Source organism: Ctenopharyngodon idella, chromosome 7, assembly GCF_019924925.1.
Source record: "Ctenopharyngodon idella isolate HZGC_01 chromosome 7, HZGC01, whole genome shotgun sequence".
Taxonomy (NCBI): Eukaryota; Metazoa; Chordata; class Actinopteri; order Cypriniformes; family Xenocyprididae; genus Ctenopharyngodon; species Ctenopharyngodon idella.
This window is the reverse complement of record NC_067226.1, coordinates 19,333,520-19,347,274: the sequence shown is the minus strand read 5'-3', so window position 1 is coordinate 19,347,274 and position 13,755 is coordinate 19,333,520. Positions and strand designations below refer to the sequence as shown.

The following is a 13,755-nucleotide window of genomic DNA, read 5'->3' as shown; positions in this document are numbered from 1 at the left end:
TTGATATAATATTGAGAGAGAACTTTGTTATATGCACTTTTGAGTTTTTATATGCACAATATTTGTACATAAAAATTATTAATATGGATTTTAGTAGTACATCACAATTTGTATAACATCATGTGCTAAATTTTCCTACTTAACATTTTTGGATGACCTTTACCAAAGTGTAGCTGGAATAGAAGTTGTTCCTTTTTTTTATCATTCTGTGTGGTAAACAGGCCCAGAAGAGATGGTAATGTAATCTTGGACATTACACCACACCCTTTTTCACTTCCTTAGTTACAGTTGGCAGACTTTATTCAGATATTCAGATTCTGATCATTTCTACTCCACCCCACTGGGACACATTAAGTTTTATTTGCACTCTAATCCAGCAGGCATTCGTTTTATACAGCTGCTGAAATGCAACACATTGAAGCGGAGCCTTATCAACCCAGAAGGAACAACGTTTTCCTCTGTTGCACAGTTTGCCACACCCTCGGTTTGGTGCGCTGCTGTACGTTTGCAAAAAAGGCGGGTGGACTACATAGAGGCGCCTTTGCATTCAGCAAATCAGAGAGCAGCAAATCGTGCTCAGGAAACTGAGCTGAGCATGCGGTCAGGACTACTATGAGAGGGCAACTGCGCCACCTGGTGGTGGTAGAAATGAACCCCTCCATTAGCATGTGTTTATCCTATAACGCCCTACAAATGATAATAGAAGCAGATGTGATTAATCCAGTGGAGAAAATATTACAGATACCCCTACAAATGTAGACTATTACAGCCAAAGAACATGATCTGATGAAATCAGTCAGCTCAGTCTTGTTCGTGGTTCTCCTCAGCACTTTCAGAAGGACATTGTGCTATTTTCCTAAAAGGCAAAGTGTAATTGTTTATATAATTTTGGCAGTTGTATTGTTGAATAATGAAACGCTATTTCTCTCTACCAGTTCTCACAGCATTTGTTGTTACTAGTGTTTTTTTGTTTTTTGCTTGTTTTGTTTTGTTTTTTACGTCCATTATACTATACCCATTGACAGTCAAAACATTTTTGTTAATGGAATTAAAGTGACAGTTTACCCCAAAATGAAAATACTGTCATAAGTGACTCACTCTCAATTTGTTTCAAACCTGTACAATTTTTTTCCACTGCAGAACACAGATGTTTTGAAAAATGTTTCAACTGTTTTTGTTCATACAGTAGAAAAACAACACTGGACCCCATCGACTTTCAATGTATGAACCATAAACATTTTTCAAAATATCTTGTTCCTGAGGAAAAAAGAAAGTCGTACAGGTTTGGAACAACGTGAGGGTGAGTAAATAATGACAGTACAGTATTTTCATTTTTGGGTGGACTGTTTGTTTAATGTCTGTCCTCTCATTGCAGAAGGTTTGACTGACACCTAGTGCCTATATGAGTCTTATTCCTAACCAACTACAAGTGGAAACCTAGTTGGAATTGTTTAATCATTTTTAAAACAGCAATTCTGTTTGGTGGCAAAGAACTTTCTTCACCTTTAAACAGAGTTCCCATTATCCTGAAAAACCTGCAATTTCAAAAGTTGATTTCCAGGTTTAGATAAGTCATGGAAATAACTATAGTCAATATAAATGCTTATAGTTCTTAATATTTTTTCAGCTAGAAATTACCCATTATAAATCCTTATTCAGTCATCAAAATAACAGCAAATGTCAAATAATAGAAATGAATTTTCCACAAAGTGTGGGAACCTTGTATAAATTCAGTTTTACTAGAGTGACCATAACACATCTTAACGCTTTGAAATGGTTATTCATTGGTGACTGACTCCTTGTTTTTTTTGTTGTTTTTTTTTCCCCTGTCTTTCCAGGAATGCGGAGATCCTTCCGCAGTGCTTTGGCTAGATGAGATCCAGGATGCGATCTTGAGAGCCAACAAGGACTCAGAAGAAGCTCTGCAGTGTAATAATCCTCATTTAAATCTTAGCTTTAATAAAAATATGAACAACGATTCTTTTCTTTGAATAATCTGTTTTTCTAAAGAATGATCTTCTTGTCCACCTTCAGTCTCTCAGGCAATTCAGGCCATTAATGAGGCTGTGGATAACAAGGACTCTTCTCAAACACTGGCAGCCCTGCGTTCATCTTCTGCTGGTCTGTATGGAGTCACATCTGAATGTGCTCAGACCTACCAGGATGACCTGTTTCGAATTAAAGAGGAAAAGAATAAGGAAGGTGAGATGGGTTTTTGTGTTTATTCTGTGATATTTGGTACATAAATATATGGTAATATTTACAAGTAACATTTCTTTTTTTCTACTTATGTTCTCAGTTAAAATAATTCATTTTAAACTATTTGGTGATAAATATTCTTATCACAACATATCATAAATGTACACATTGTGACTGAGAGAGTAATAGAGGTTTTTGGTAGGGGATAATGGCAGTGAATGGATGAAACATTGGGTGAAGGGAGGACACAACTACTACTATAACCTCAAGACTGGACAAGGCACCTGGGATGAGCCTGCAGAGTTTGTTCCAACCAACACTCAGCTCAACAAAGAGGAAATACAGGTAAATCTTCATCTGATAATCATACATATAGCGTGTGTATGTATATATACAATACCGTTCTGCCGTTCTATCCAAAAGTATCTTCTGCTCTCCAAGGCTGCATTTATTTGATCAAAAATAGTGAAATATTTTTATGATTTAAAATAACTATTTTCTATTTGAATATATTTTATAATGCAATTTATTCCTGTGTTTGCAAAGTTGTATTTTCAGCATCATTACTCCAGTCTTCAGTGTCACATGATCCTTCAGAAATCATTCTAATATGCTGATTTGCTGCTTAAGAAACATTTATTATTATTATTATTATTATTATCAATGTTGAAAACAGTTGTGTACATTTTTTTTTTTTCAGGATTCTTTGATGAATAGAAAGTTCAAGGAATAAATTACTTATCAGTTATTTTAAATTGTAAAAATATATCACAGTATTACTGTTTTTGCTGTATTTTGGATCAAATAAATGCAGCCTTGGTGAGCATAAGAGACTTCTTTTAAATACATTTAAAAATCGTATCAATCAAAATCTTTTTAATGATTGCGTGTGTGTGTGTGTGTGTGTGTGTGTGTGTGTGTGTGTGTGTGTACGTACACACATGTATAAAACATAAATATATATGTTTTCTCTTCCTGATTCACATACTGTCTGTGTCTTTATAGTCTGTTGTGTCAGGAGTAACCTCAGCATATAACCGAGAGCAACTGTGGTTGGCCAACGAGAGTCTGATTGCCAAGCTGCAAGCCCGGTGCCGTGGTTTTCTGGTGCGACGTGGAATGAAAGACCGTATTGGGTTCTTGAAGTCTCAGGAGCCATCTGTTACCTGCATACAGGTAATTTTCCTCTTGCTTCCTTCAGTTAAGACTTCAGGACATTAATGCAAAGAATATTTAATAATATCTGAGTCTTTGCCATCATGACCATCTGGTTCTGTTTGCTTTATAGGCACACTGGAGAGGCTTTAAGGAAAGAAAGAAGTACAATGACAGGAAGCAGTACTTGAAGGATCACTCTCAAGATGCTGTCAAGGTAAGATAATGAGAATCAGCATGAGAAATTCTGATGGAATTAAAGAGCCATGCTTCTTGCATCATAAAATGTCAGGATTATACTCGTACTGTATGCTATACACTGCATGGCCTAAAAAATTTTTTGGGTTTGGACCCTTTATTTCAGATTAGATAAATCTTAATATGGTCAAATTTGAGTGTGGGTAAATATATGATTTTTCTTTCTTTTGTAGATTCAATCATTGGTCAGGATGCACCAAGCTCGCAAAAAATACAAAGATCGCCTTCAGTACTTCAAAGACCATGTGAGTTCAAACCAAATAACTTGTATATTTTTATATTTAATATAATCTGATATCTGACCACACAGTGATTAGTCTTTAATGTTCTCCCATCAATTGTCTCATTTCAGATAAATGATGTGGTGAAAATTCAGGCATTCATTCGAGCCAACAAAGCAAGAGATGACTACAAAACTCTCAGTAAGCATTTCATGTACTTCCTTCAAATTCTGTTTCACATCCTCTCACTTACAATATACCACAAAATCTATGAAGATAACTCTTTTGAAGGCGTGAATTTGTTATTTCTATATACTGTTGAAATTTTGAAGATGCTATGAAATGAATTATTGACTGCATTTCTTTTCTGTGTTGGCATTTGTTTTAAGGCATTTTTTATGGTGATACTAAAAGCAGAATTCACCCAAAAATGAATTTTCGGTCATTTACTCACTCTCATGTCATTCCAAACCTGTATGACATTATTTCTTCTATAGAACATAAAAGAAAGTATTTTGACAAATGTTTTCAAATGTTTTTTTTTTTTTTTTTTCATACAATGGAAGTCAAATGTTTGGTTACATTCTTCAAAATGTCAATGTTATATTATTTCATTCAGGTTTGGAATGATATGAGGGGGAATAAATAACAAAATATTCATTTTTGGGTAAACTATCCCTTTAAGGGGGGGACACTCAAAAGAACATTTGATTGGACAAAAATCAGAGTGTAGAATGAGTCATCAAAATATTTATTCTGTTGTCCCAGAATAAAAAGACTGTAAATTTTAAATGTGTATACCTGCAAACTGTTTCCAACAAAAAAAACACAAAACTCCAAATCCTGTTTTTAACAGTCAACGCAGATGATCCTCCAATGGCAGTCGTTCGTAAGTTTGTCCACCTGCTGGATCACAGTGACCAGGACTTCCAGGAAGAGCTGGATCTGATGCGGCTAAGAGAGGAGGTGATCACCAACATCCGCTCCAACCAGCAGCTGGAGAACGACCTTAATCTGATGGACATTAAGATTGGCCTGCTGGTGAAAAACAAGATCACCCTTCAGGAGGTGGTCTCTCACAGCAAGAAGCTCACCAAGAAGAACAAGGGTGAGCTGTCCAACCTCATGATGATGAATAAGCAGAAGGGAGGCCTGAAGGCCCTCAGTAAAGAGAAGAGAGAGAAGCTGGAGGCATATCAGTTCCTCTTTTACCTGTTACAGGTAAACCTCATCAACTCTAATCCAACAATTGTTTGAAAATCAGTGTCTCAGCAGGCCTGTTCATTTTCCTCTCTGTTTTCCTCAGACAAATCCAACCTATCTGGCCAAGCTGATCTTTCAGATGCCACAGAACAAGTCAACCAAGTTCATGGATTCTGTGATTTTCACATTGTACAACTACGCTTCCAATCAGCGTGAGGAGTACCTCTTGCTTAATCTCTTCAAAACGGCCCTGCAGGAGGAAATCAAGTAGGAACTGAATGATATTCCATAAATGATACACTCTTTAAATATTTATCAAGATGCATTTGCACTCTTTTACGATCTCTCAGTGATATTTATCTTGTAAATTCAGATCAAAAGTGGACCAAATCCAGGAGATTGTCACAGGAAACCCTACAGTCATTAAGATGGTGGTGAGCTTTAACAGAGGAGCCCGAGGTCAGAACGCCCTTCGGCAGATCCTGGCTCCCGTCGTGAAGGAAATCATGGATGACAAGACTCTCAACATTAAAACTGACCCAGTTGACATATACAAGAGCTGGGTGAACCAGATGGAGAGTCAAACAGGAGAGGCCAGGTGTGTTCCTCAACCTTTTTCACTTGAAGGCCTCCCAATATTTTAAGGCCCCCCTCCATATACCCTAAGATATTTTTGTTGATACATTGAATTAATTAATGTGGTAAAAACATTTTTTTAATACAAACCCCATTTCCAGAAAAGTTGGGACATTTTGTAAAATGCAATCACATCAGGAATCTGTGATTTGTTAATTATTTAGCTGACAAAAGTACAAAGAAAATATTTCTGATGTTTTCACTGACCAACTTAAATGTATTTTGTAAATATAAACACATTTTGATTTTGATGGCTGCAACACACTCCAAAATTGTTGGAACAGAAGCATAATAAAAGTGTAAAGTTTATAGAATCTCCAGGTTAAACTGTTTTGAAACAGTCCACAATTATCAGGTAAATTGGTAATTGGTCAGACTATCATGATTGCGTTTAAAAGGAGCATCTCAGTCCTTGCCAGCAAAGATGGGTCATGGCTTATCACTTTGTGCCAAATTTCATGAGATAATTGTCAGACAAATCAAAAATCACATTTGTCAATGCAAAATTGCAAAGAATTTAGGACTTTCACCATCTACCATGCATAATATTGTGAAAAAACTTCAGGGAATCCAGACAAATTTCAGTACGCATAGGTCAAGGCAGGAGACCTCAGTTGAATGTGCCTGGCCTTTGATCCCTCGGATGGCACTGCATGAGAAACTGTCATGCTGCTGTGTTAAATACAGCCATATGGGTTTTTGAGTACTATGGAAAACCAGTGTCACTGAACACAGTCTGCCGCTGCATCAAGAAATGCAACTTGAATCTATGTTACACATAGATAAATCTATACATCAATTCTATGCAGAGATGCCAGTGAGTTCTCTGGGCCCAAGCTCATCTCATATGGTCCAAAAGACAGTGGAAATGTGTGCTGTGGTCAGATTAGTCCACGATTAAGCTTGTTTCTGGGGAAAAAAGTGACCATCCAGACTTTCATCAGCAACAAGTGCAAAAGAAAATCTGTCATGGTATATGGGTGCATCAGTGCAAACGGCATGGGTGACTCGCATATGTGTGAAGATACCATTGACGTGGAGGCACATATTGGGATTGTACAGAGACATATACTGCCCTCAGGATGACATCTTTCATGGGAAGTCCATGGTTATTAGATCAAGACAATGTTAGGTCTCATTCTGCATGTGCTACAACAGCATGATTTCGTAGACACGTGGATGTGACTGACTGGCCATCAGATCTGACTCCTGTTGAAAATGTATGGCCCATCATGAAAAGTTTAAGTTAAAAAAGTTCTTAAGTTTTGTATCAAGCGAGATTGGGCAAAAATTTTGCTTGCAAAACTTCACCAATTAGTATCCTCAATTCCCAAAGATTAAAAAATGTAATTAAAAGGAAAGGTAATGTGACACAGTGGTAAACGTGGCTCCATCCCAACTTTTTTGGAGTGTGTTGCAGCCATCAAAACCAAAATTTGTTTATATTTACAAAATACAATTAATTTGGTCAGTGAAAACATTTGAAATCTTTTCTTTGTACTTATGTCAATTAAATAAAGGTAAAACAGAATTAACAAATCAAAGATTCTTGATTTTATTCACAAAACGTCCCAACTTTTCTGGAAATGGGGTTTGTATATTAAATTATTTATCTATAATTTGTTTTGTTATTCCGGAGGTTATGTTTTGTATTCCAGAACTGTGTGTTCTTCAATAATAACAGTAGTTATTGAAGAAAATAAAAGACATATGATTTCTTCACATTTTAATTTAGGGTTAAATTTTATTTTTATATTCTAATAATAATCATTTATTAATTTTAATAATTAAGTATACTGAGTCCCCCTAATTCTGTTTTGCAGTAAATTGCCGTATGATGTGACTCCAGAGCAGGCAATGAGTCACGAGGAGGTTCGAACCCGCCTGGAAGCCTCCATCAAGAACATGAGGACGGTCACAGACAAATTTCTTTCGGCCATAGTTGTTTCTGTGGATAAAATCCCGTAAGTTTACACATCTGCCACTGGTAGATTGTTTGTGTGTGTGTGTTTGTGTGTCAGCACCTAATATCCACCACCGGAATTTCCCCCCTGAGACCAACAAATTCCATGTCTTACATCTATATTTAGATGTACCTACCAATAATGAATAAATGAGTTCTTGAATATATGAAAATGACTTTTAGCAAGACCAAATTTGAATATTCAAATACATGTCGGCTACATGAGCTGTTTCATTGTTCATGCTTGTGTACAAGTCAGTGTAATACCACTGTTAAAGAGTGGCACTGTGCCGCAGCTGAATCATATTTTTCTGAGCTTTCAGTCTGAAATAAACCTAATGATTTAAAAAAGGTAGTGTACCACAAACAAAAAACAAAAAAAACAGTCTTTATATTGCCTTTTCTTCACTGATTGAACTTAAAACAAATGACATACAGCGAACAACTCTTTATGAAGCTGTTCCTTTAATGGGTCATTAAAAACTAATGATCTCATTCACTGAATCCAGAGCACAGTTAACAATTATGAATTAATTGTGATGCAGTTTTTAATTAACTGATTCATTGAACTCTAACTCATCATAACATTCATTTTTGATCGAAAATGATCCAAGAACTGTTGAACGATGTTAAGTGTACTAGCCCTTTATTCATCACTTTATGAAATCAGTACTACTGACTGAATGTTCTTATAACAGTTGTAGACCTAGTTAAAGTTACATTCACTACATATATTTTGGAATAAGTGATATTTAAACTAAAGCAACATTCAAATATATTACAAACACAGAATTCTGTAGGAAACACTGGTGTAAGTCTCTGTATGTTTGATTGATTGTGTTCCCCTGCAGATATGGCATGCGATTCATTGCCAAGACGCTGAAGGACACACTTAATGAAAGGTTCCCTGATGCCACAGAGGATGAGCTTTTGAAGGTTTGTTACATCACAGCTGCTAGAAATCAAAGCAACATTTGGCTGATGTAATTGCACACTTTAGTCTCCAAACCAAGACAGCCTTTATTCAGATGTCTTAAACACTCTGATTACCTCTTTGCTAAACTGGCACCCGCTGCTGTCCCACTGTGAAACAATCTTAAGCATTTCTCTGCTCTTGTGCTTCTCTTCTATTGTGATACACCAGTCTCCTTACTCTGAATACTAAATGTGGTTTCCATCTCTTTCCTTTTCTCCTGGAAAGAGATTCCTCCTCCTTTCTATCTATCTGTCCCACACTTGCTCTGTCTCTCTCTTTCTCTATGCCCTGACTCAAGCTCTCCTCTTGGCCCTTGCTTATACCCTTTTCAAGAGGTTTTTGATGAGCACCCAGCCCAGGTGAGCCACATCTTTCTTATTCTTGCCTTGCTGCTTCTCTTTTTTTCCTCAGTATTTTTGTTTACCCCCTTGTGGAAGCAAAAGATCTTCAATTGCACAAATGTAGAAACATAGATAATATGTTTTTAAAAATTCCACAGTTGTTGTACTTGCTTGAAAAGAAGAACATACCCATCCTTATTATTATTTTTTTAAGATTGTGGGCAACCTGCTGTACTACCGCTACATGAACCCAGCCATTGTGGCTCCCGATGCCTTTGACATCATTGATTTATCTGCTGGAGGTCAGCTGACCACAGAACAGAGGCGAAACCTGGGATCAATTGCCAAAATGTTGCAGCATGCCGCCTCCAACAAGATGTTCCTTGGAGACAACGCTCATCTGAACCCCATCAATGAATATCTCTCCAACTCCTACCAGAAATTTAGGTACTACAAGTGACATCAAAGTGCTTCTGTTTGTTTCTTCATTTTTAGCAGCTTAATTCACATTCAATCCATACTGATGCAAGAACTTTTCTGTTGCCCAGACGTTTCTTTTTGGCCGCTTGTGACGTCCCTTCTTTGGAAGACAAGTTCAATGTGGATCAATACTCTGACCTGGTCACCTTGACCAAGCCCGTTATCTACATTTCCATTGGGGAGATCATCAACACTCACACGGTAAAATATGAGACTAAAGGTGCAGTCGCATTTATCGTTTCTCGGCGAAATTTCAAATTCAAAATCCAGTCATTTCAAGAGGAATCCGTGTGAGAGGGAGTTTCGAGTTAGGGCGAAACATTTCCACCAGTTGCATTGGGTTAAAATTGTTCATGAAACTTAAATGTATTCACTAACAGAAAGCTTACTGGTTTGAAAATTACCTCTGTGACCGGTGCTTCAAGCATTGCCACACTATTGATAATGGACACTTTTCCCCTTGAATTTAGCTAAAGTGACCGCACCTTTATGTAAGAGATCACATCCAGTATAGTTGGTTTTCAGGATTGAATATGTTGTGTGATATCTTCTTTAGCTCTTGCTGGATCACCAAGATGCTATCGCACCAGACCACAATGATCCCATCCATGAGTTGCTAGATGACCTGGGAGAGGTGCCCACCATTGAGTCTTTAATAGGTGAGCCTCTGAGAAATGATTTAATGTGTCAGGACGCTGAGGTCCTGCTGAGTCAGGGTGATTGATTGTCGTTCTCTCACAGGTGAGAGCCCACTGCCCGCTGATGATCCCAGTAAGGAAATGATGGGTAAGACAGAAGTCTCTCTCACCCTCACCAACAAATTTGATGTTCCTGATGAGGCCAATGCAGAAATGGATGCCAAGACTCTCCTTCTCAAGTAAGGACAATGCCTTACTCAATTGTTCTGTTACAAAACTTAGTGAGGTATCTTCAAAGGCAGTTCCAAAAGATATGATGCCTCCTAAGATACTTCATTTGACCAAATCCTTCTCAGAGAAGACAATTTGATAATGCAATGTGGCAAGCTCACTGAAAAAAATAAATAAAACAATTAAATCCAAGATGGCTCACTGGGTTCTGCAACTGATGTTTTTACTTGTTAATGCAGTTTTGCTAGTATTTAACATGAATCTTTGTCCATTCACCCTGCTTATTTAGCACCAAGAGGCTCATAGTAGATGTGATCAGGTTTCAGCCAGGAGAGACACTTACTGAGATCCTGGAGACTGTAGCTTCACCAGAGCAGGTAATTTAATAGCAGGTATTTCAGAATGAAAAAGAAACTCCATCAAAGCAGTGTTGTGTTCAAGTTGGCATTTTTATTTGAAACAGGAAGCCGAGTACCAGCGTGCCATGCAGCGACGAGCCATTCGTGATGCCAAGACCCCAGAGAAGATGAAGCAAGCCAAACCAGTTGTGGATGACAGTCTTACCTTGCAAGGCAAGAAGGACAAGATCAAGAGCAACTTGCAGAGACTAGGAGAGTTGGGTAAAGTTCACCCTGAGAAGAAATACCAGGACCTTATCAATGACATTGCCAAGGTACTGTTCCTATGTCCTCTGCATCCTGGGATTTTCAGACTGTACTTGAATTATTTCAAATTCACCTTTTCATTTTATACTAAGGCCTCTTGATTCATTTGTTGATGATTTTTGTAGGACATCCGGAACCAGAGGCGATATCGTCAGAGGCGAAAGGCAGAATTGGTGAAGCTTCAGCAGACCAATGCTGCTCTGAACTCCAAGACAAATTTCTACAATGTGCAGATTGACTACTACAATCAATACATCAAGACCTGCATGGACAATTTAGCCAGCAAGGGCAAGTGAGTGATGAGTGTTTGGAGTATTTACTGTCCAGTTTAGTTCATGTCATTATCTCTGATTGGATAATTGCTGTTAAGCTCTTGGCTTACGGTCATGGAAAATGCCATTGCTTCACACAGAGTTTCTAAGAAACCTGGAGACAATAAGGCGAAGAAGAGCAAGCAGGTATCGCAGAAGTACACAGCAGCCCGTCTGCATGAGAAGGGAGTGCTCATTGACATTGAGGATCTGCAGACAAATCAGTGAGTTTGTGTATTTGGGTTGATATATATTTATATCTTATAGTACTATTTGTTTATATATCAGCATTTCCTCCTGTTGTCCTTGATAATAATATGCTTTATCTTTTACAGGTATAAGAATGTAATTTTCGAGATCTCACCATCTGAGATTGTGGGCGTGTTTGAGGTGAAAGCTAAGCTTATGGGAGTCCATTTGGAGACATTAATGTTAGAATACCAGGTGAAAGTTCTTCTCTTGATATTTTTTTCATCTATTGTAGTCGGAAGGAATGTTTGTTTGTTTTTTTTTGTTTTTTTGTAACTACTAATGGCCCATTCACACCAAAAGATAACTATCTATAAAGTTTCAATCACTGTTCTAATTCTATAAGAAACAACACTATAACAGTACCAACACAGAAGAATGATATCGTTAGAATAAATCTCAGAACTATTTTTTTCCCGGCTGATGAATGATAAAAAACAGCCAATTATAATCCAACAGGCCGTAAAGAGCTTGAGCATTTAAAGCAGCAGATGACAGAACTGCAGTGCACGCTTATAATAAACAGAATGTTTTTATCTGCTGGTGTGGATGCTAATGTAGTTATATCTATAGTTACTTTTATACTTATCATTCTTGGTGTGAATGGGGCTTAACTGTATATGTCATTTTTGTCCTCTTTAATATCAGGACCTGCTCCAGTTGCAGTACGAGGGGGTGGCAGTGATGAAGCTGTTCGATCGAGCTACTGTAAATGTTAACCTCCTTATTTTCCTGCTTAACAAGAAATTCTATGGCAAATAGAGACTCAGAGGGACTTGACAGACTGTTGAACACAAAGTGAAGCCCAGACCACATGCATCTTTACAGTTTAAATCTTTTCTGCACTACTCTGAGTATGCCTTTGTACCTTTCTCGAAGGATGTACATTATCAAAATTGTCATAGACCACCAACTCGCATCTTCCAGATAAGTAATGGTTGACACTTTTTTTTTATTTTTTTTTATTGAGATTATCAGTGTCCAAAAGAGTATCAATAGTGTTTGCTTTGATCTTTTGCAAACTGTCCTTGCATGAGCTTTGAAAACTGTATATGTTATATGTAAAATGAGCATTTTTATTGCCTAATCTATTCTTTGGGAGAAACAAATTTGTTTCTTAGTATCCCTATCGTATAGGAAAGTGATGAGTGTTATAGCCACATTCCTCGAATTGTTACCAAAATATATTTATCAGAGCAATTTTTTTGTTTGATTATTTGTAAAAAAAAAAAAAAAAAAAACCCCAGCTATGAATAGGTTCATTGGCTGGTCAAAAATGAGGACTTAATGGGAAATCCTTTTTTTTTTTTTTTTTTTGAGCATTTGGAAACCGCATGCTGGATGAGTTTACTTCCCTCTAATTTTTGCAGCCTTATGTCCATTTTTTTTTTTTTTTTTTTAAAGGTGCCTTAACTTAAATAAACCGTTGGGAAAATTTGTAGAGAAGCATTACACATAGTGCTTAAAATATCAGTCCATCTCACTGTCTATTGTTAGTTAATGTCTCTTATAAAGAAATAAATAAAGAAAGAAAAAAAAGGAAAAGTTGAATGATGATTACATATTTTGACTGATTAGTAATGCTGGTTTATACACTCATTATGTTCAGAAAATGCAGTAATGACATAACAGATTTATTATTACATTTAAAGATGTACAGACATATTTTCTTTTAATTTTCTTCCAGAACCATTGCAAATATCAAGTTGGTAATAAATTCAGTCCATTACAAACAAAAGGATTCAGGTTTTAGAGCAGAACATCAAACTTGTGTAACTCTGTTGTCTAACTGGGATGCTCTCAGTTGCTGTACTTTTGAAAACAAAGTGCTACACTGTTTTCTATTCAAATGTTTTATAAAGCTGTATGAAGGTGTGTATTTTTTTTCACATGTTCATCCAATATGGAATGGTTGAAATGTCTTAATGTAACAGTTGTAACAGTCGTTATGCTAATGTTACCAGTAGCACTTTAAAGGTAGTTCACAAAGATGCTGCATGAATGAATGACACAGGATGATAAATTTCACTGTCCAGTGTTTCATATGGCAGAAAGTAATGTAACCTGATATTCTTTGACCTCAGTGTATGGTTCAAAGTTCTTGCTTGAATATCTACTCGATGTAATTTTGTTTGTTTGTTTTTTCATAAATTGCAGATAGCTCATGCAGTCAGTTGTTAGCTGTTTCACCGCAAAAACTATTAATAAAATGTAAAAATGAAAACCACA

At 36.8% G+C, this 13,755-nt stretch overlaps 1 protein-coding gene across 1 annotated transcript in view; it reads left to right on the top strand.

The window, feature by feature from the left end:
* iqgap1 (IQ motif containing GTPase activating protein 1) overlaps positions 1–13,755 on the top strand; it is a 45,469-nt gene extending 31,714 nt beyond the window's left edge. The window contains exons 16-37 of the mRNA XM_051899863.1: positions 1,839–1,929; positions 2,035–2,202; positions 2,402–2,544; positions 3,205–3,375; positions 3,488–3,571; positions 3,786–3,857; positions 3,965–4,034; positions 4,690–5,054; positions 5,140–5,303; positions 5,410–5,634; positions 7,496–7,636; positions 8,487–8,571; positions 9,167–9,399; positions 9,501–9,633; positions 9,989–10,091; positions 10,174–10,309; positions 10,591–10,678; positions 10,765–10,974; positions 11,092–11,258; positions 11,379–11,501; positions 11,613–11,721; positions 12,175–13,755. Coding sequence (XP_051755823.1) covers positions 1,839–1,929; positions 2,035–2,202; positions 2,402–2,544; positions 3,205–3,375; positions 3,488–3,571; positions 3,786–3,857; positions 3,965–4,034; positions 4,690–5,054; positions 5,140–5,303; positions 5,410–5,634; positions 7,496–7,636; positions 8,487–8,571; positions 9,167–9,399; positions 9,501–9,633; positions 9,989–10,091; positions 10,174–10,309; positions 10,591–10,678; positions 10,765–10,974; positions 11,092–11,258; positions 11,379–11,501; positions 11,613–11,721; positions 12,175–12,288 — 3,195 coding nt within the window. The 3' untranslated portion in view covers positions 12,289–13,755. The remainder of the gene's footprint in view (positions 1–1,838; positions 1,930–2,034; positions 2,203–2,401; positions 2,545–3,204; positions 3,376–3,487; positions 3,572–3,785; positions 3,858–3,964; positions 4,035–4,689; positions 5,055–5,139; positions 5,304–5,409; positions 5,635–7,495; positions 7,637–8,486; positions 8,572–9,166; positions 9,400–9,500; positions 9,634–9,988; positions 10,092–10,173; positions 10,310–10,590; positions 10,679–10,764; positions 10,975–11,091; positions 11,259–11,378; positions 11,502–11,612; positions 11,722–12,174) is intronic.